This window comes from Typopeltis vanoorti, chromosome 9 (assembly GCF_054136105.1).
Source record: "Typopeltis vanoorti isolate ZY-2024b chromosome 9, IOZ_Tvanoo_1.0, whole genome shotgun sequence".
Classification (NCBI taxonomy): Eukaryota; Metazoa; Arthropoda; class Arachnida; order Uropygi; family Thelyphonidae; genus Typopeltis; species Typopeltis vanoorti.
The window spans coordinates 16,770,389-16,791,040 of record NC_143557.1 but is presented as its reverse complement, the minus strand read 5'-3'; the positions used below and the strand labels follow the sequence as shown (position 1 = coordinate 16,791,040).

The 20,652-nt window shown below is 35.3% G+C and overlaps 1 protein-coding gene across 1 annotated transcript in view; it reads right to left on the bottom strand.

Annotated features, from left to right (window-relative positions):
* Positions 1-20,652, bottom strand: part of LOC150102901 (E3 SUMO-protein ligase RanBP2-like) — a 673,019-nt gene that overhangs the window by 366,379 nt on the left and 285,988 nt on the right. The window contains exons 18-19 of the mRNA XM_090397978.1: positions 16,599-16,821; positions 1,357-1,553 (exon numbers count right to left, since the gene is read on the bottom strand). Coding sequence (XP_090254104.1) covers positions 1,357-1,553; positions 16,599-16,821 — 420 coding nt within the window. The remainder of the gene's footprint in view (positions 1-1,356; positions 1,554-16,598; positions 16,822-20,652) is intronic.

Below are 20,652 nucleotides of genomic sequence, written 5' to 3'. Positions count from 1 at the left end.
GAAATATGTGTTTTCCAGCTTAAGTTGCTGTCAATTTTTAAATTCTAAATAAGTAATAGTATTCATGTTTTCTATCTCCATGCAGTTACAATTTAGACTACTTTCACAATTCCAATTATGTTTCACTTTACACTTACTAACACTGAACTGATAGTCATTATCATCTGCCTATATTCCCAGCCTATTCAATTCATTCCCTAAGTGCTGGATATCAGTAGCATCCTTGATTGTCCTGCCTACCTTTGTCCTGCCATGTTCATGTCCTGCCATCATCAGCAAAAAGTTTAACACCTGTCAGATCCTTTCCCACTATCATGAATGTATTTGGTTGAACAACAGTCGTCCAAGGAATGATCCCTGGGGTATACCACTCACCACTGGTCACTTTAAATTTGACAAATTCACCATATACTACTTTCTGATACCTGTCCAACTACCCAATTAGCCAAGTCAACAGCTCATATTCCAATTCCATATTCTCCACTTTATGCAACAACCTTTCATGTGGTATGCTATCAAATGCCTTAGTAATGTCTAACAGCATCATAGTGTATCCATTCCCTTTATCCAATTCAGCTGTAACATTATTATGAAATATGAGCAAACTGCTAAAACATGACCTTCCTTTAGTAAACCCATTGCTGTTCCTTGCAAAGTATAGCTCATCTGTCAAGCCATTTCTGTATAATCCTTTTATTTTATCCAAAAATGCCTGTTAAACACATGAGCAGTAACAAGGCAACATAATATCATTCCAATTTTACATCAATCCAGATTACTTTTTTTGTTACTTTTTCTGGAAAAATCTTTCTTGAATATTTCCCAGGGATTATAATCTAATTCTAATTGTACCACAAGCTTTTCATTCTCCTGGGTGTTGGGGACATGTGTGCACACACACATTCATGTTTATACATAAATGCAATATAGCAGAAGTCAGACCATTTATTTTTTATTTCTTCTTCTACAGATGAGAAAAAAGGAAAGTTCACAGGAGAATATTTCCATATCCTATTGTTACTAACTGAATTTCATAACAGTTTTAAGCAAGCTATTTTAATACTAAATTTAATTGGTATTAACTACTTTAAAATAAAACAACTGATAAGAAAAGCATCACAAGAGATTAGTTAACTCTTTCTAAAACCAGTGATTTCTTATGAGAGCACTGGTTTTATAAAGAGAGCACTTTCTTTCTTCTGCTAATAATGACAAATACTAAGGAGCAGGTCATGATTAGGTGACACATCCATAGCCAAGAAAATACATCTAATTACTGAGATAGATAATTTTATTTACTTCTTCATTAAACTTAAATAAATCAAGAATAACATACTGCAAAAATGTATAATTCACCTTTGGTTGAGTATCAAGTATTGTCTTTTTCACATGCGGTGATAAAAAAGAAGCAGAAGGACGTGGAGTACTTTGATATGAATTGGGAAAATTTTTTAAAACATGCTCAGAAATGCCATTTTTGGAAGATGGAGATGCTGTTTTCTCATTTTCATTCTTTTCATCTACTGTGTCGATTTTCTCATCAGTACGAATTCCTAGTAATAAATATAGTGTTTTTTTATTAATAAACATTAAAAAATTAACAGAATAAAGATATAATACAGTCAAATCTCACTATAGTGAAATCAAATGTGGATCAAAGAATAGTTGGAAACGTTGAACTGTCTGTTAATAAATTTCCATTAAAAAATCATCTTGAAGCTATGAGACTTTTTTTTTTAATAGTTGGTTACATAATAGTTGGTTGAAACTGACTTTTAAACTGATACATAAAGTACCATTAGCTGAAATTCTAACCTTACTGTTATACATAGTGAGCAACAATTCTGTAGTTCTGATTAGTACTCAAGCTAATTAGTGATTAATATCTGATAATAATTAAACTGATATTCGCTGAATTTTCAACCCTATGTTAAATAGAGCAACACTGTTCCAATTAGTACTGGTGCAAAGTGGAACATACACTTTAAGAAATCTGCAAATTAAATTTTTGGCAATTTTTAAGATTAAAAAAATCCAGATTGAAATAACTGTGTAATTTGCATAAACATTAATTATACTTATTGTATTTGTAAAGTTTTTATATGTGTGTGTGTATATATATATATATATATATATATACAGGGTGTTCGGGATAAATTTGACATATTTATAATTAATTATATTTTTCCGTAAGTTACATGTATTAACACACACTTCTCTTCATTTAAAAGTTTGGACCCTTCTTCATTCATATACAAGATGTCAGAAAGGATGGATAGCTGGAACCCACCTGAATCATGGAAGAGAATAACTTGTATCATGATGATTCGTGCCCGCCATCAAAATAAGGATATTACGACTGCTGCCCAATGCTCCCTGAATACAGTAAACACAATCAGGCATGAACTAGAGACTTGCAATGGTGACTACGAGGATGTAGCAAGAAGAAAGATCCCTAGCAGACGATCTGATTGCGTTCGTACAGCAGAATTCCTCGCAAATCTGCAGGAACAGGTGTTGAAGAACCCTGGCATTGGAATTCGGGCTTTGTTCGTGGAGTTGCTAACTGTAGTCAAGCCCTGGATAACAAGGGTAGCCAATGGTAGGCCGTATGTATGGCAGCAGGATTCGGCCCCTTGCCACACCTCTGGGAAAAGTCAAAAATGGTTGTCTGAAAATTTCTACGACTTCACCAGTCCAAATGTTTGGCCTCCAAACTCCCCAGACCTTAACCCCATGGATTATTTTGTATGGGGCGCAGTTGAAAAAGACACCAATCGCACTTCCAGTAATACAAAAGCCCAGTTAATGGATAAAATTAAAACAGTTTTTGCGGCCCTTCCCAGGGAGACTGTAGCATCAGCTTGTTCGAGGTTCCGAAGCAGAATTGAAGCTGTGATCGATGCTAATGGTGGTTATTTTGAGTAAATCTTGTTGATAGTATTGTAATTAACTCTGCCTGTAATGTTTTTTTGTCAATTCATTAAATTTAATAGATACAAAGAAGATTTTCTTTTTCCTTACGAAACTGTCAAATTTATCCCGAACACCCTGTATATATGTAGAAAGTATTTTACCTTGGGTATAATAAATGTTAAAAATACGAAGCAATTTTAAACCTGGTTTTACTCCATTTCCCAAGTAAGCAAACAGACAAACAAGTCAAGTTTGCGCCTGCAAGTGATGCAAGACTAGCTGATCCTACAGGTAGTGCAAGACCAAGGCAACTCGTGGTAAAGGTGGCATAAGCTCTGATCACTAATCTTAATATTTACCCTTAATGCCAAAACACATCTCCAAGAAGGGGATGCATGATATTTTGTATTAAAGGCAAGAGGCCACTACCCAGACCGGTTTCGACCTTTATTGAGGTCTCATCAGTGGGAGCTAGGCTAGAAATACCAAGATTTAGTAATACAGAGCTTATAAGTATTTTACCAGAACAAGTTGCCATAAGGTGTTTTAACCTTATTAAATAAAAATCTCTGGAGGAGATATAAATGTAGAAAGTATTTTACCTTGGGTATAATTTTACCACGAGTTGCCTTGGTCTTGCACTACCTGTAGGATCAGCTAGTCTTGCTTGTCTGTTTGCTTACTTGGGAAATGGAGTAAAACCAGGTTTAAAATTGCTTCGTATTTTTAACATTTATTATACCCAAGGTAAAATACTTTCTACGTTTATATCTCCTCCAGAGATTTTTATTTAATAAGGTTAAAACACCTTATGGCAACTTGTTCTGGTAAAATACTTATAAGCTCTGTATTACTAAATCTTGGTATTTCTAGACTAGCTCCCACTGATGAGACCTCAATAAAGGTCGAAACCGGTCTGGGTAGTGGCCTCTTGCCTTTAATACAAAACATCATGCATCCCCTTCTTGGAGATGTGTTTTGGCATTAAGGGTAAATATTAAGATTAGTGATCAGAGCTTATGCCACCTTTACCATGAGTTGCCTTGGTCTTGCACTACCTGTAGGATCAGCTAGTCTTGCATCACTTGCAGGCACAAACTTGACTTGTTTGTCTGTTTGCTTACTTGGGAAATGGAGTAAAACCAGGTTTAAAATTGCTTCGTATTTTTAACACATATATATATATATATATATATCATTTATGACTAGCTTTCAGACTTGCTACAACTTGAGGAAATATGCCACTGATATTGTTACAAGGTGTAGAGATAAAAGAGTGAGATGTTTCGTAACCATCTGTTGTAAATTCAATGGATTTCTCAGTACTAAAATTTTACTTGTTATCATCACAAGTTACACCGTAACTAAATGAGCCAGAAACTAATAATTATAAATTAAAGATACCAAGAAATTATATATTTGGTTTAATCCATTATCCAAGTGTAAGGAAACAAAGTTTGTGCCTGAAGTCCAACTTATATAGGAAATTATGACTTCTGCATTACTTCAACCTTGGTATCTCACCTCTGGGTCTGGCTCCCACTGATGAGACCTCAATAAATGTTGAAACCGGTTTGGGATAGCATTATAATACTAAGGCAAGTGATGTGAAGTCATACCGCCTTTGCCACAAATTACCCCAGTCCTGAAAGATACTTCAGGAGCAAACTTTGTTTGCTTACACTTGGATAATGGATTAAACCAAGTATATAATTTCTTGGCATCTTTAATTTATAATATAACCAAGTGAAAAACTTTCAACAACTATCTATCTGTAATCCAGAGTACAGTAGACTCTCAACTATCCAGCCTAATGTGGAGGAACGGCAGGTCAGATAACACAAAAGCTGGATAGGCTGGAATTCTAGGCCTACCTTTTCACACAAATGTGAAAAGGTAGGCCTAAGATGAAAGAGTCAAAACTTACAGTTTTTAGTTTTTGAAAAAGTCCTTGATAGATGACTGCTTCACCCTTTTAGCCCTCTTCCGCAACGCAATATCCCTCCACTTACGCAAGCAGATGATATCAGCTGGCGTCGCTTCCTCCTACTCACTAATGTACTGCAGCGCTGCCTCAATCATCTTGAACCCTTCCAAATGTGGGATGAGATTTTTCCTGTCATCTAAGGATGCCTCCTCCTCCTCTTCTTCTTCTTCTTCCCCCTGTGTCACCATTTCCAGAATATCGTAGTTGTCAGTTATGTTATCACCCATTTTGTAATCTTTAATAAAAAAACAATGAAGCACACCAAACAACAATTTACTAACGTAACCAGGAACAGTGGCAAACGTATTCCGCACTTGTGGACATCCGATACACAACTGACGAAGCGGGGAAATCCGCACTTTGCATGTCTCAACCTGTGTTATTTCTGCACACGGTACGTAGGAAGATTGTAGCGACGCCCGTTTGCAACGCCTTGGCAAAGTAAATTACAGTATGTATTCCTCATTTTATCATGGAGAATTACTGTATTATTATAATTCTCCGTGATAAAATCCGGGCTTCAGATAGTACAGATAGTCGAGAGTCTACTGTATTGTAATAATAAGATGCGACACCTTCTGGCAACTCATATAGGAAATTATGACTTCTGCATTACTTCAACCTTGGTATCACACCTCCGGGTCTGGCTCCCGCTGATGAGACCTCAATAAAGGTCAAAACCGGTCTGGGTAGTGACCCTTCCCATAATGCATAGCAATATACATGTTGGCAAAGAGATGCGCTTAGCATTATGGGATACTAAGGCAAGTGATGTAAAGTCATACTACCTTTGTCATGAGTTACCCCAGTCCTGAAAAGATACTTCAGACGCAACCTTTGTTTGCTTACACTTGGATAATGGATTAAACCAAGTATATAATTTCTTGGTATCTTTAATTTATAATATAACTAACTGAAAAACTTTCAACAACAAACTAATAATTACAATCCAGCTAGTAAGAAAATTAATGAAGTGGTTTCATTTCAGATAAAAATGCATGCACTGAAATGGTGCATATATAATTACATCTAAATTTTATAGAAAAAATTTTAACTCCTTAGAGGATGGTATCAATGTGCATGGTGTTGTTTCAGGAAACTGATAACGTAGACTAAATAATAATTAAAAATTTAATAATTACTTCCTATATCTTGTCAAAGTTAAATTGGCATCTTCAGAGCTTAATGCACTAGTATCAACAGACATTCATGCAAGCACACTTCAGTAACAAAAGATGGAACACAAGAGATACAGAAAGGCCTAAAGTCCAATAGTTACACCATCTATTTACTTTGGTGGTGTTCCGCTGTTGGGCTAAACATCTGCAGATTAGGGTTTCCTGTATGAGAGGCAGTTTCATATAACCATTTTTGTTTAGGATGGAATAGTAAGAGATGCAGAAGATTCTGTTTCGGTGAAGTAATGAAACTTTTATACAATTCGTATGCCAGTATCCAGGGCCAGGTCTGCCAATCTTGGTGGAACTAGATGCAGTTCTGGTGTTCTGATATATGGATGTTGGCTGATCTGCCTGTTTGGCCATAGCATATACAAATGCTGATACCAGATATGTGGTACACTCCAGGTAAATCCAGTGGTTGCAGATGGTTTTCAGCAACCCTTATCCGCTTTACCAAAGACCAACTACGGCAACCACTGGATTTACATGGAGTGTACCAGATATCCTGCAACTATTCATATTATGGCCAAACAGGCAGGACAGCCAACATCCATACATCAGAATATCACAGAACTACATTCAGTTCCACCACTATGGCCACTCACAATTGGTAGACCAAGTCTGAGATACTGGGTACAGGATCCATCGAAAAAAGTCACCTTGAAACTCTAAAGCCAATTTAAATTTGAGAGGCTTTTCCTTGAATCTCATGTGGCTCTCCAATTATCCCAACCTAAACAAATATAGGTGTATCAAACTGCCTCTCATATGGGGAACCCTCATCTGCAGACTTTCAACCCAGTATCTCTGCTGTTCCATCTTTGTCATTTAAGTGTGCTTGTTTGATACCAATGAATCAATTTCTGAATATGTCAATTTAATTTTAGTGAAATAATAGGAAGTAATAATTTGACTTTAAGTTATTATTTAGTTTACGTTACCAACTTCCTGAAACAACACCATGCATGATAATCTATGTACAAGCCTTAACACCAGGAGAATGATATAAGATTAGAAATCATCCTAAAACACTGAAAGAAAATCAATTCCTGAGACTGTCATTATTCACTAGAAAAAATGGAGAGCAAATATTTAACAATTTTACCAATGTGACCAAATTAATCCTCCTATATTGATTTGTAAATATTCATTAATAGTCACAGCTTTATCTTCTCCATGTTCAGTGTTAAATTGAGAGACATGTCCAGTGTTAAATTATACACTCATTTACATATACATTTTCAAATAAAAAATTGTTTCTTAAAAATACAATACCTAAACTCACTGCTACATAACCCATTACTACTATAACCAACTGCTATTACTGAAGCCCATTATACTTAATTTCAACCATCTAGGTTCACCCAAATATAACCGATTCCTGTATTTATCCTAATATGTTCCATAATGACTAATTAATAAACTTAATTCTGCTGTCCATCTCCAGTTAGATAACTCCAACAAATTACAGACTTATTCTTACTTTTTTAACTATCACAATACAATCTCTCTCTACTTCACGAATCGTCACATTGAACACCTGTGATTCTCTTGAAAGAATAAAGTTATAATACAGTCAAGCATTCTAGTGAACTCAAAGAATAACTGCCCTAAAATTGTGGGGATCAAAGTTGTGAGCTATTATCCAAAACTGGACCGAGCAGGTGTGTTGCATATATATTTATATATTTGGGAGTTTTAGTGGATAGACAGTTAAAGTTCACAGGACACAAAACAAAAGTGGCTAAAGCACCTCATCAGATTACTTGGTTACTGAAGAATACTTTGGGCAATTTCTTGATAAAACCCCATCTTGACTACTGCATGCAGATCAGGTCACCTGAGTTTATCGATAATGAGGAAGAGGTTGAGAGGATCCAGAGGCAAGTCTATGGACCAAAGGATAGCAGTCTATGGTATGAACCTTACTAGAATAGGATGAAGATTTGCAAGTTACAGAAATTTGTTGACAGAAAAGGGAAAATATGATGGAGACATACAAATTACTTTCGGGTTTTTTATCGGGTTTTTTACAAGATTAATACAGAGGAGATTTTTCAGAATGATGGTCTAGTGGTGGGAGAACTAGGGGTCATCCTAGGAAATTGAGCAAGCGTGTAGCTAGCAAGGGTGTTGGAACTAGATTTTTTGCTTGCAGAGTGGCAAAGGAGTGGAATAGGTTGCCGGAGTCTGTTGTGGGTGCCATGACTGTGAATGAATTCAAAGCAATATGATATACACTGAGCAAATGTTGGATAGTGCTTGGCGTGATGTTTAGGGCTTTCTTCGATGAGATGCAGGAATCCATGGAGTAGACCATAATAATAAATATCATTTGTTCTTGTAAGAATGGCTAAGTAATTAGGAAGGGAGTAAGAATCTGTTGATAAGTTTCATGGACAGCTGACGGTCACAGTCCTTTAGAAAGAAGCATTAGTGAAGGTTGTACTGAAAAAACGAGCAAAGGGAATGTAAGAGAAGGATGAGAAATTCATCATCATCATCATCATCATCAAATTCCTGCCATGTACCCTCAAAGGGTGTACAGGATATGACAGTACTACATGAAAAAATTACATCATTACTAACTTCCTATCTACAATTTTCCTCCAAATCAGTCTGTTACTTGTCAAGACTCCAACATTATCAGATCTTATATTTCTATCGTCTAAGGCACTTTGTACCGTATCAATCCACCTATATCTTGGTCTTCCTCTGGGTCGTTTTCCTGCCAACCTGGCAGAGAACACTTGTTTTGCTAATCTTTCCTCTCCCATTCTATTTAAGTGACCATACCATCTGAGATTAGCTGTGCTAACGCATTCCTGGATGCTGACAATGTCAAGTTCTTTCCTAATATCCTCATTTTTAATATGATATTGCCATTGATGCCATCTGTTCACGCCGCTAATCTTTCTCAGGACTCTCATATCTGCGGTCTCTAGTCTTTGGTCAAGTGTTTTACTTCTGACCCAGCTCTCAGATCCACAAGTTAAAATTGGTTTGAACACAGTCTTGTATACAGCTAATTTAGTGTTCTGATTAATTTCTTTCTTATTCCATATGAATTTATTCAATTGACTTCCCACGATACCAGCTTTGCTGATTCTGTTGTCTATTTCTATATTTAGTTTACCATCTTCAGTAAAAATTGTGCCTAAGTAGCTGAAATGTTTTACTTGTTCCATAGGTTCTCCATTCACAACACAGTTGACATTTTCAATGATTCTGCCTATTTTCATTGTCTTTGTCGTTTTATTGCTGACCTTCATACCATATCTATTACAACAGCTATTCAATTTAGTCAGAGAATCTTACAGACTTGTAGCGGATTTATTTAGAAGTATAACATCATCCGCATAAAGCAAAGAGCTGACATTAACATCTCCAATTTTGATATTAGGTTTAATACCACATTCCTTCATAATGTGATCCATATAGATAATGAATAACAGAGGGGATAATGTACATCCTTGTCTCACACCAGATTTAACATTAAACCATCTTCCTGTACTTCCTTCAATTCTAACTGCTGACTCACAACTCAAATAAAGACTAAGTATTGCTTGATATAATGCCCCATTGACACCATATAACTGCAGCGTATTGAATAGCTTCTCTCTTGGCACCTTGTCATATGCCTTTTCCAAATCGACAAAACTTAAATACAGATCTTTGTTATATTCCCATGCTTTCTCGACTATTTGTCGTAAAGTGAAGATCTGATCCTGACAGCCTCTATTTGGCCTGAATCCAGCTTGTTCTTCACCAAACTTTTCTTCCACAATTCTTCTCAACCGTTTCTCAAGTATACTTGCATAGATCTTGCCAGGAACACTCAGTAGGGAAATACCTCTGTAATTCTCACATTCAGTTTTATTTCCCTTTTTATATATGGGTACTATGAGAGCTCTACTCCAATCATCGGGAATTCGTCCCTCTGTCCAGGCTTTCTGAACTATGCAGTGCAGCCACTGTAAGACTCTTATACCACCATACTTCAGCATTTCTGGTCGAATATCATCTACTCCTGCTGCCTTTCCACATTTCAAGCCTTTGATGGCTTTTTCTACTTCAAGTGTGGATATGTATTCCTGACTGCATGCTTGGTCAGTGTTTTTAATCACTGTGCTGTCGTCAATGCTTGTTTCATTTAGCAGTTTTTCAAAGTAATTACTCCATACTTCAAGGATATCTTTTTCTCCTGTTTTCATTTCACCTTTATCATCTCTAATTCCTTTTACAGCACTCTTTCCTCCATTCCTAAGCTTCTTCAACAACCTCCAAAATATTTTGCCACCTTCTTGATATTTATTTTCTATATTCTTGCCAAAGTCCTCATATGACTTTTGTTTAGCTAGTTTTACAGACTGTTTAGCTTTCTTACATTTGTCTCTGTATTCTGTAAGAGTAAAAGCTGACTTATTTGCCAGGAACTTTTGATATGCTTTCTTCTTTTCCTTCACTGCCTCTTTAACTTCCTGTGTCCACCAGGGAGTTCTGATTTTTTTATCTTTGCACACAACCTCACCACATGCCTCTCTGGCAGAATCAATCAATGTTTCCTTCAGAGTTTGCCACTGAATCTCCAAGGTTTGATTCCTGTTCTCAAACTCTTTCATTTTCTTTTCAATAATATTTCTGTATTTTAGTCTACAGTTCACATCTGAGAGCTGCTCGACTTTTATTCGCTTTAAAACTTTCTTACATGTTATTCTTTTCAATATGAAATTCAATTTTATCCTGCTCAAGACTAAATAGTGATCACTTCCAATTTCAAATCCTCTGTACACTCTGGTGTCCTGCACCAGGGAGAAAACATCACTATCAACAATAACATAGTCAATGAGACTTTTCTTATTCCTAGCCTCTTCTCTCCATGTGAATTTGTGCACATTTTTATGTTGGAACATGGTGTTAGTAATAACCAGTCCATGTCCTGAGCAGAAATCCAACAGATATTTGCCATTATTATTAGCTTTGCTCTTTTCTCCAAATTTTCCCAAAATATTTTTGTATGTCTCACAATCATTTCCTGCTCTGCTGTTTAGATATATATACACAAAAACACAAGGTAAAAGTATTATTTATTAATGTTTCTGCCATATGTTTCAGTCTGAAAATAACAAACCATTGTCACTGGATTAAAAATACAATTGTTACAAGGTAGAATGCAAACAATTGATTATTCGAAATAAAATGAGTCACGTGATGTTAAATTGCTAGTAATGTTATGCTTTCACTGAAGAAAAGGTTAATTATAATAGTGCAAAATAAATTGCATATACACACACACACACACACTCTACAGATCAACTAGATACTACATCATTTAAAACTTTCTTACATGTTATTCTTTTCAATATGAAATTCAGTTTTGTAGTTGGTTTCTTAAGATCTTATGTTTTTATAAAATATTATTCTTGGTCTTAATAGTAAAAATAAAACTTTAATGATGTGCTATTCAAATCAAACTTTCCCATATTTTTGATAAGGATAGGCAATCATTCCGATTCAAGTTAGGGCGATGAAGCATGGTCTCAGCCCTCTCCTTAAATAGAGGTTCAAAATTTGTACTGAGATCTATGTAGAATGTGTATTTCAGACCAAAGAATTTTGGGGTCTGCCTCTATTTCTTGTGCTAATCTAGACTTCTTTGATTTTTTTTGTGGAAAATATTATTATCCCAAGACCTCATGGAGTCAAGTTATTGTATTCTTTTTTCTATTGAGCACCCAGTTTGAGTGAAGTAGGAAAGATAACAGTCATGTCGAACTTGGGTATACACCTGGAAAAGAAATAGGAGAGCATTTATCTTTAGAAGAGGGGAAATACATTGAGAGTTTATTAATAGGAATAAAGGTCACTACTAAATCATATTTCTTCAGAATTCTTGAAATTGGTTCTAAAATGCTGGAGATGATGCAGAGCTAATCTCAGGTGGTATGGTCACTTAAATGAAGAATGGGGAAGGAAAGATTAGCAAAAGAAATGTTCTCTGCCAGATTGGCAGGAAAAAGACCCAGATAGAAGATAGAAATATAAGATCTCATAATGTTGGAGTCTTGAGAGGTAACAGACTGATTTAGAGGAAAACTGTAGATAGGAGGTTAGTAATGATGTAAATTTTGCATGTAGTACTATCATATCCTGTACACCCCTTGAAGGTATGTCAAGAATTTGATCACGATGATGATGATTAACTTTTTCTTCAGTGAAAGCATAACGCTACTGGCGACTTAACATCACACAGCTCATTCTATTTTGAGCAAATCAACTGTTTGCATTTTATGTAACAACTGTTTTTTAAGCCACTGACAATGGTCTGTTACTTTCAGGCTGAATTATTATTATTACATAGCACCTCCAGGGAGTCCAAAGACTCATCGAGGGAGGGCACCTACTCCACAGCTCTCCATCTCCGCCACTCAATCCACCAACTACAACTACGTTAAACATCTACACCAACCACCACCACCACACTAGTATTTTCACAGACAATCACAAACATCCATGCCCACGGTGGGATTTGAACCCGCAGCCTTTTGGTTGGAGAGTGGATATGCTAGCCACTCAGCCAACCAGGCCAAATATATGGCAGTATATTTAATAATTAATACTTTTACCTGGTGTTTTCGTGTATATATTGTATATAGATAATATCAGGGTCATAAGATTATATATTTAGTTTAATCCTTTATCCAAGTCTAAGCAAACAAAGTTTGCACCTGAAGTATCTTCAGGACTGGAGCAACTTGTGGTAAAGGTGGTATAAGTTCTCATCACTTGCCTTAGTATCACCCATAATGCAAAGCACATCTCCTTGCAGACAAGTATAATGCTATATGTTAAGGGAAGGGCCACCATTACCCAGACCAGTTTCAACCTTTATTGAGGTCTCATCAGTAGGAGCTAGACCCAGTGGTGGATACCAAGTTGGAAGTAATGGAGAAGTCATATTTACCTATACGAGTTGTCAAAAGGTGTCACACCTTATTATTAAATTACTCTGGATTAGAGAAAGATGTTGGAAGTTTTTTCACTTGGTTAAATTATAAATTATATATTTAGTTTAATCTTTTATCCAAGTGTAAGCAAACAAAGTTTGCACATGAAGTATCTTCAGGACTATAGGGTTATAAGAATGTACTGTCCACCACAGATGTGAGACCCTTGGCTGGCAATGTGCCAAGAAGAGTCAATTCATGTTGAAGGGGAGAAAGGAATAAGGTGATACATGAATTCGTTACCAGCACGTGAAATCATATGCTTTATACGTAAATTTTCCAATTGTTGTACAAGCAAAATAGTTACCACTTTAAAAACTAGAATTTTCATAAAAGAAAAGCTAATTTTCCGATGTAAAATAATAACCACTCATCCCACAAAACGCATTGATTACCCTATTATCAGAATAGATTTGCCTTCTTCCCATGCACAGAAGTGTTGAGGGGTCTCGCATCTGTGGCTGCACAATAATTTCCCTCTATCTGACAGCTTCATCACAAGTAATGTATGACAGTAATGAATTCAGACAGCATCATGGAGTAATGAAATAAAGAATTTAAGCTGGATAAACTCTTCTTTTTATATAGTTCAACACAGTCAAAGTAAAGCAATAGCATACTGACCATACTGAAACTTTTCCAGAGGTGGGCGAGGCCTGAGGTGCTAGAATTTGGGGCCCTTAAAAATTTGTTAACTTGCACAACATTAGAATACCATGGCTGGTCCAGAAACTACCAAAAATTATCTTTTTTGAAGTTCTTAATTTAAGGCTTTCAAATATACAGAGAAGTGGAGTCACACTAAGTGATAAAAACAATCTATGTCATAAGGGGAATATGAAAAATGATGGATGTGTTAGATTTGTTGCAGAATCTTAATACTACTTAGATTTTTTGGTGCGTGTCACACACAGGTTTTTTTTTTTAATTTTTTGATTTTTAAATATTCATTTATGGGGAAAGATGAGTTTAATAACCTGGTTTCAGACTCATTCCCCAACTTACTGAAGGCCTGAAGCAGCTTAAAAAAGTTCCATGTTTGGTCTCGAGCAAGGTTTCTGGACTATGTAAAAAAATAATAATAATAAATAAATGAAATAAATAAATAAAAATACAAAATTTAAAATATATAAAGAAATCTACAATCCATCCACAGAACAAATACACTATACCTTAAAAAAAAAAAAAACTTTCATAGGTGGAAGACACAAAATATATGTATGTATGTTGCTGTTAGCCTAAATGTCCTATTACTGGGTAAAGGCTTCTCCAAAACTCTCCGACTCTCTCCTATTATGGGCCACTCTTGTCCATATGGCCCATGATAGGAGAGATGACGTATGCGACTTATGATCACTTATTGTTATGACTCCCGTTAACTCATTTCCAATGAATACTACTCTCCAGCATCCCATAAACCATGGCATATCACTTAAGAATACTTTTGCTCAGGCTATTTTGCTACTGAGGGCAAAAAAATTCTCTAAGATGTCTAGAAAGAATAAAATATCTTTGAAAGTTTATTTTTCACTTGGTTAGACTATAATAAATTTAGTTTAATCCTGTATCCAAGTGTGAGCAAACAAAGTTTGCACCTGAAAATATCTTCAGGACTGAGGTAAGTCCTTCCCTTAATGCATAGCAGTATACATGTCTGCAAGGAAATGTGCTGTGCATTATGGGAGATACTGAGACAAGGAGTTGGGAGCTTGATCCACCTTTGCTGCGAGTTTCCCAGTGTTGTACTACCTTACCCCAGTCCTGAAGATATTTTCAGGGGCAAACTTTGTTTGCTCACACTTGAATAAAGGATTAAACTAAATTTATTATAATAAAATATCTTGTATTGTACAAAGAATGCAGGTGCAGAACAGAAGGATATGATAGCAGTGTATGAATGGTATTTGGAAGAAGTGGCTGAAAATGTATGTTCATACATGCCTAAGAATCGACAAAGACTTACAAGAGAGTGCTGCTGCCAGCTACATAGTTAGAATTGGAGGTTGAAAATGAAGACTTGATTCTGGGCTTGAAGCATAGGAAGTTCAAGAAGAAGAAGAGAGAAAAAAAAAAAAAAAAAAAGAGAACCCCAAAGAAGTTGATACTGAAAAAACTGCAGCCTGTTTGGCTAAATGGTCTGCATATCCATTCACCAACCAACAGGTTGCAGGTTTGAATCCTGCTGTGAGTATGGATGCTTGTGAGTCTTTAGGTGGAAGACGAATTTCGTAGCCAATTATGAGACCATTGCCATCCTGCTTGCTGGTGTACTGATGGCCTGAAATGTGTTAAAAAAGCTCCATGTTTGGTCTCTAGAGCAGGAGTTCCAGACTATGTAAAAAATAAATAAAAATAATATTACCCCACAAAAAAAATTAATTAAAAAAAATCCCTAACCCACTTATAGTACTAATGTATTGTAAAGCTTACAACCTTTTGTGAATGGACAATACATAAAAAAAAAACTGGCAGAGGCATCTGCTTTTAGTAGATAAGTTCAATGATTGATGAAATCAATCGTAACATGAGGCGATTAGCAAGATAGGCAGGGTGGTGCAACTGAAATTGCTTGTTATAGAGAAGCAGAAAAGAAAAGCAAACTGTGCAAAACTAAGTTCAACAAAGTAAATTTTTAGAGTAGCTCACTCCTGGTCCCCCCCCCCAAAAAAAGATAAGCTTAGACCTTTCTGAAGTAATGCATCTGATTTATCCTCAGAATGCTTTGTCTCAATTTTTTTGAATCTGAAGAATTTTTTGCTGTTGATCGTCTAGGCTCATCTTCCTCCTCCAGTGAATCATCCAATTACAGTACTGTACAGAGCAATTGTTTTTATAATTTGTACATTCATAGTGTATTATTTCACTATGAACAAAGTGGAAAATTATTTAAAATTATAACAGACACCTATACATTTCGGCAATCAGGCATATTAACTGTTAACATATTCTTATGGTGTATATGGCGATTTCTGACTGATGACAGGATCACTGGAATGGAACCCAACACAAGTTGAGGACTGACTGTATTTTTCTTCTGTTAAATTCAACTTCAATACTGTTATTGTGAGAGTTTAGCTAATGCTTAATAACATTTTAAAGTATGCTTATTTTAAATAGAAGAATATATATTTTCTTTAATTTCGAAAATAAATTTGATTCAATACTACCTTGCCAGCCTGGTTGCCTGAGTGATTAGCATAACCACTCTCCAGCCAAAAGGCTGTGGCTTCTAATCCTGCTATGGGCATTGGATGTTTGTATGTCCTTCATTCATTCATATATGCACATTCACATATATACAAAGATACACTCTAAGATGGACTGTCACAATGGAAGCAGACCCAACTCTACCCCATTAAGGGAAAGAGGCTTTCCTCAGCAGTGAGTGAGACTGAATACAATACTACAACTTTACGGATAAAAAAACTTTAAAGCAGTATAGCACTATCTTGAATTAAGAACAAAGAATACTAGATAGCAATCAAGAAAATGTATTTATTAACTGACCTGAACCAGAAATTGATGAATCAAGAAGTTTTTCAACATCTTCTATTTCTAAATGCAATTCAAAGTTCAGTGGATGATTTTTGTCACCTCTAATGCGATCCATAGTTAAATATAATGCATCTTGTGATTTCTTCAACAAAGACCTATACTGGTTCCAAGTGTCAGATGGAATTTCATGATGCATTTTATTATCAATCTGATGATTTGCAAGTTTCTTCAGGGTCTGTAATACAAATGGTATTAACTCTCAGAATGAAAACAAACACACATGCTATTTATTTTGTCACATTACTTATATAAAAAAATAATAATAAAATAAAATAAAAAATAACAAGTAGCATGTTCTAAAAATCCGCAACAGATTTTATGAGTTCAGTTTTAAACCAGTTACGTAAACCAGTATCCCCCCCCCTGCCCTCAACCTCCCCATAAAGGAGTAAATTGCTATAACATCTATATTAAATATGAAGATAACATCTTGAATGGAGATTTGCCAAGCAAAGTGAGAAATAAGATAAGAATTGGTCAATGATATTCATTTATATTCCAAAGCAGGTTCTAAAAGTGGGAAAAGTATTTCTTACTTTGTTAGAGGGAGTAACCAGGGGGAGGCAAGTTATTCGATTTTGTTTTGGAAAAGGGCTAACAATAATGACAAGCACACTTTTCAGATTTAAAATTCAGATTCATCAAAAACACCATTCTTCTTAGTTAACTGAATTTTATGCTTTGGCTATTGTCAAAAAAGTAGCATTTCTATGTGTTTATTGTACGAACAAAACACAAGATGTATAAACATTTTGAATTGTAAACAAGAAATGATTGTTTAGCAAACAGTTTAACTCCTTCCTAGCAGCATTATAATGTGGGCCTCCCGTAACGGACCAACTTAACCTCGAGGAATCAGCATAACACCCTTCTACTTCTAAGAACCAACAACAAGTGAATATAGCGGACCATCTGTCAGCTTAACTTCTGAGAATCAGAATTACAAAAACTGACTTTTTTTTTGTTATTACCACAATTGTCTACATTCTGTAGCATAGAATAATCCCTGAGGATTTTAAAATCTTATTTAAAACATCGAGGGGGTTTCCCAAAATTTAAGTTTAAGTACATATGTACCATTCTAGGCAATGATAATTATAATGGAAATAACCTTTTTAACAGAACTGAATTCAAACAGAAAAATAAGCACCATCTGAACCGCGTTAAATCAAAATATACTGTGCAAAAAGAGAATTAGCTGTATTTCTTTGTTGGGATGGCAGGCAAAAGACCCAGAGGAATACCAAGATTGAGGCAGGTTGATATGGTAAGATTGAAATATAAGATCTAAAAATATTGGAATCCTGAGAGATATCAGATTAATTTAGAAGAAATTGTTGATATGAAGTCAGTAATGATAACCTTTTTACTCAAGTGCAATGACAATATCCTGAAAACCCCCCACCACCACCACCACCACCACCAAGGGTTCATATCAGGAATTTGATGATGATTGCTATTGAGCACCCTCAAGTGGGTGTAGAGGATACCATGATAATACTACCTACATGATTAATTTTAGATTATTAAAATCCCGTACCTGCAATTTTCCTTAAAAGTAGTCTATGACTTGTCAGCATTTCAATATTACCAGATCTTATATTTTTTGTCTTCCAGATCACTTCTGACTGCATCAATCTACAAACATCATAGTCTTCCTCTGGATCTTGTTCGTACTTTGGCATCACACACCAGGAGAAACTGCAATCCTGATGTTTGATGAAATCTACCTTATTTTCTCCTATTGAGTTTGTGACCATATCACCTCAGATTACCTCTATACAGATATTTTTTCAATGCTAATAATGGCAAATCCTTCCCAATATCTTGATTTTTAATATTCTGCCAATGTTGATAAATGTTCATGACCATGATTTTCCTCAAGTCTGGTGTCAAGTCTAATTTTATTTCTAACCAGACTTTCAAATCCATAAATTAAATTTGGTTGGAATACTGACTTGTATATAGCTGGCTTAGTGTTTTTACTAATTGATCTCTTATTCCATATAAATTTATTCAGTTGGCTTCCTTCTCATATACTGTATATTAGTATATTCCTGTTTGTATCATGTTTTGTTAGTTTAGTGTTTTGGCTAATTTCTTTTTTATACCACAGAAATTTATTCAACTACTATATCACTTTTGCTTATTCTATTCTCCTTTTCTATAATTATTTTGTCATGTTCATCAAAAATTGTGTCTAAAAAGGCACAATACAAGGTGCATCTAGAAAGTCCTCACTTTCTCAGAAATTACCACCAAATAAGATATGGGAGAATGCATGGTAGCATACAGTGATTCATTAGCTAGCTGTTAACCATGTCACTTTTGCCCCATTATCATTTGTTGTCTTCTACAAATAATAATTGATAATGAGTGCTGTGAAAAAAATCCTGCCAGTTGCAAAGTTCGTGGTGTAATACAGTTTTTGTTGATAGAAAACAATGGTATTGCAGAAAACGAATGATGATTGCGTAAGGTTTACGGACCTAACATAATGAGCGACAATAAAGTTAGGCAATGGTGTCATTTGTTTAAATAAGGGTGCAACAATGTTCATGATTAAGAGCACAGTGGTTGGCCAAGTGTTGTCAGAGATGATTTGGTGGAACACACTGAACATGAAAATTAATTGTTGTTCATCCCTGAAGAAAATCAACAAGCAAGATCCCTTTTTGTTCTCCTCAGAAGATAATGGGAATAATTTTTTTTTGAACGACAGTGCTTTTTTTTTTTTTTTTTTTTCCAGAGATGATGAATGACACCACTGCACACATTTTTGTTTTGACTCAATATTTGTGTGCAAAATCCACAGTTCACATCATGATACAGAATATGGTGCATATGAAAAAACAGAATGGTTTCAGATGTGAAAAACGGATACGAACAATAAGTTATTTTGAAACAAAATCTATGAAAAATATTGAATAAAACTGTATTCATCTCGTTCATTTTCGTAATGCTCACTGATGTACTTCAGGTAGGAACCACAATTAATTTTCGGGTTCACTGTTTCCACAAATCGCCTGTCATCACACTTGACCGGCCATTGCATTCTTCATCGTGAACATTGCTGTGCCCTTCTTTAAATAAAGTTTGTGGTGACACCTATGATCACTCATCATGTTAGGCCAGTAAACCTTACATAGTCATCGGTGAATTTCTGCAACATCAACAAAAACGGTATTGCACCATGAACTCCATAACTAGCAGGATTTTTTTTTTTTAAATCACATCACACATTATAAATTATTCACAGAAGACAATAAATTATATCAAAATGAAAGTAAAATGGTCAACAGCTAATTATTGAGTCGCACTATGTTAGCAGGCATGCATGACCCCTCTCCCTACCATATCCTATTTGGCAGTAAATTCTGAACAAACCTAATTTTCTGGACACCTCATATTTTACTTGTTCTATAAGATTCTTTATTTTAAAAATACTCAATTTATTTTCATAGATTGGTTCTTTTTATTGCTGATTTTCATACCAAATGTATTACTGCTGTCTTTTAATTCAGGTAAAGAATCCTGGAGATTTGCAATGGAATTGTTAAGATCATCTGCATAAAGTAAAGTGTTAAGCTGGATTTCACATAACACTTTAAATGGCTTTAAATAACACTAAAATCAAAAAGTTTGTCTTTGATACTAAATGTTATTGCTACTGTAAAGTTGAGCATTTTCAACAAAAGGTTAAAAATAAGTACATTCTTTTTTTTTGCAAGAAAACAGGCAAAACTGTGTTTTGGAAGTAATGAGGGTGACCAGGTTTCTGAAAACCATTAGAAGAAGGTGTAAAGATCAGTCTTTAGAGTACTTTTTACAAATGACTTTGAAGATTGAGATGTTTGAGCAATGCTAAGTATATAGAATGAGTGGAAAGTAGTATCATCAACAAAACTGTGAATAGGATTTGAGGTCAGTGACAGCAGATCATTTGTGTGTGTGTGTGTGTGTGTGGTTGGTTAGAACTCTGAGGAACACTTGCATTAACAGGAAA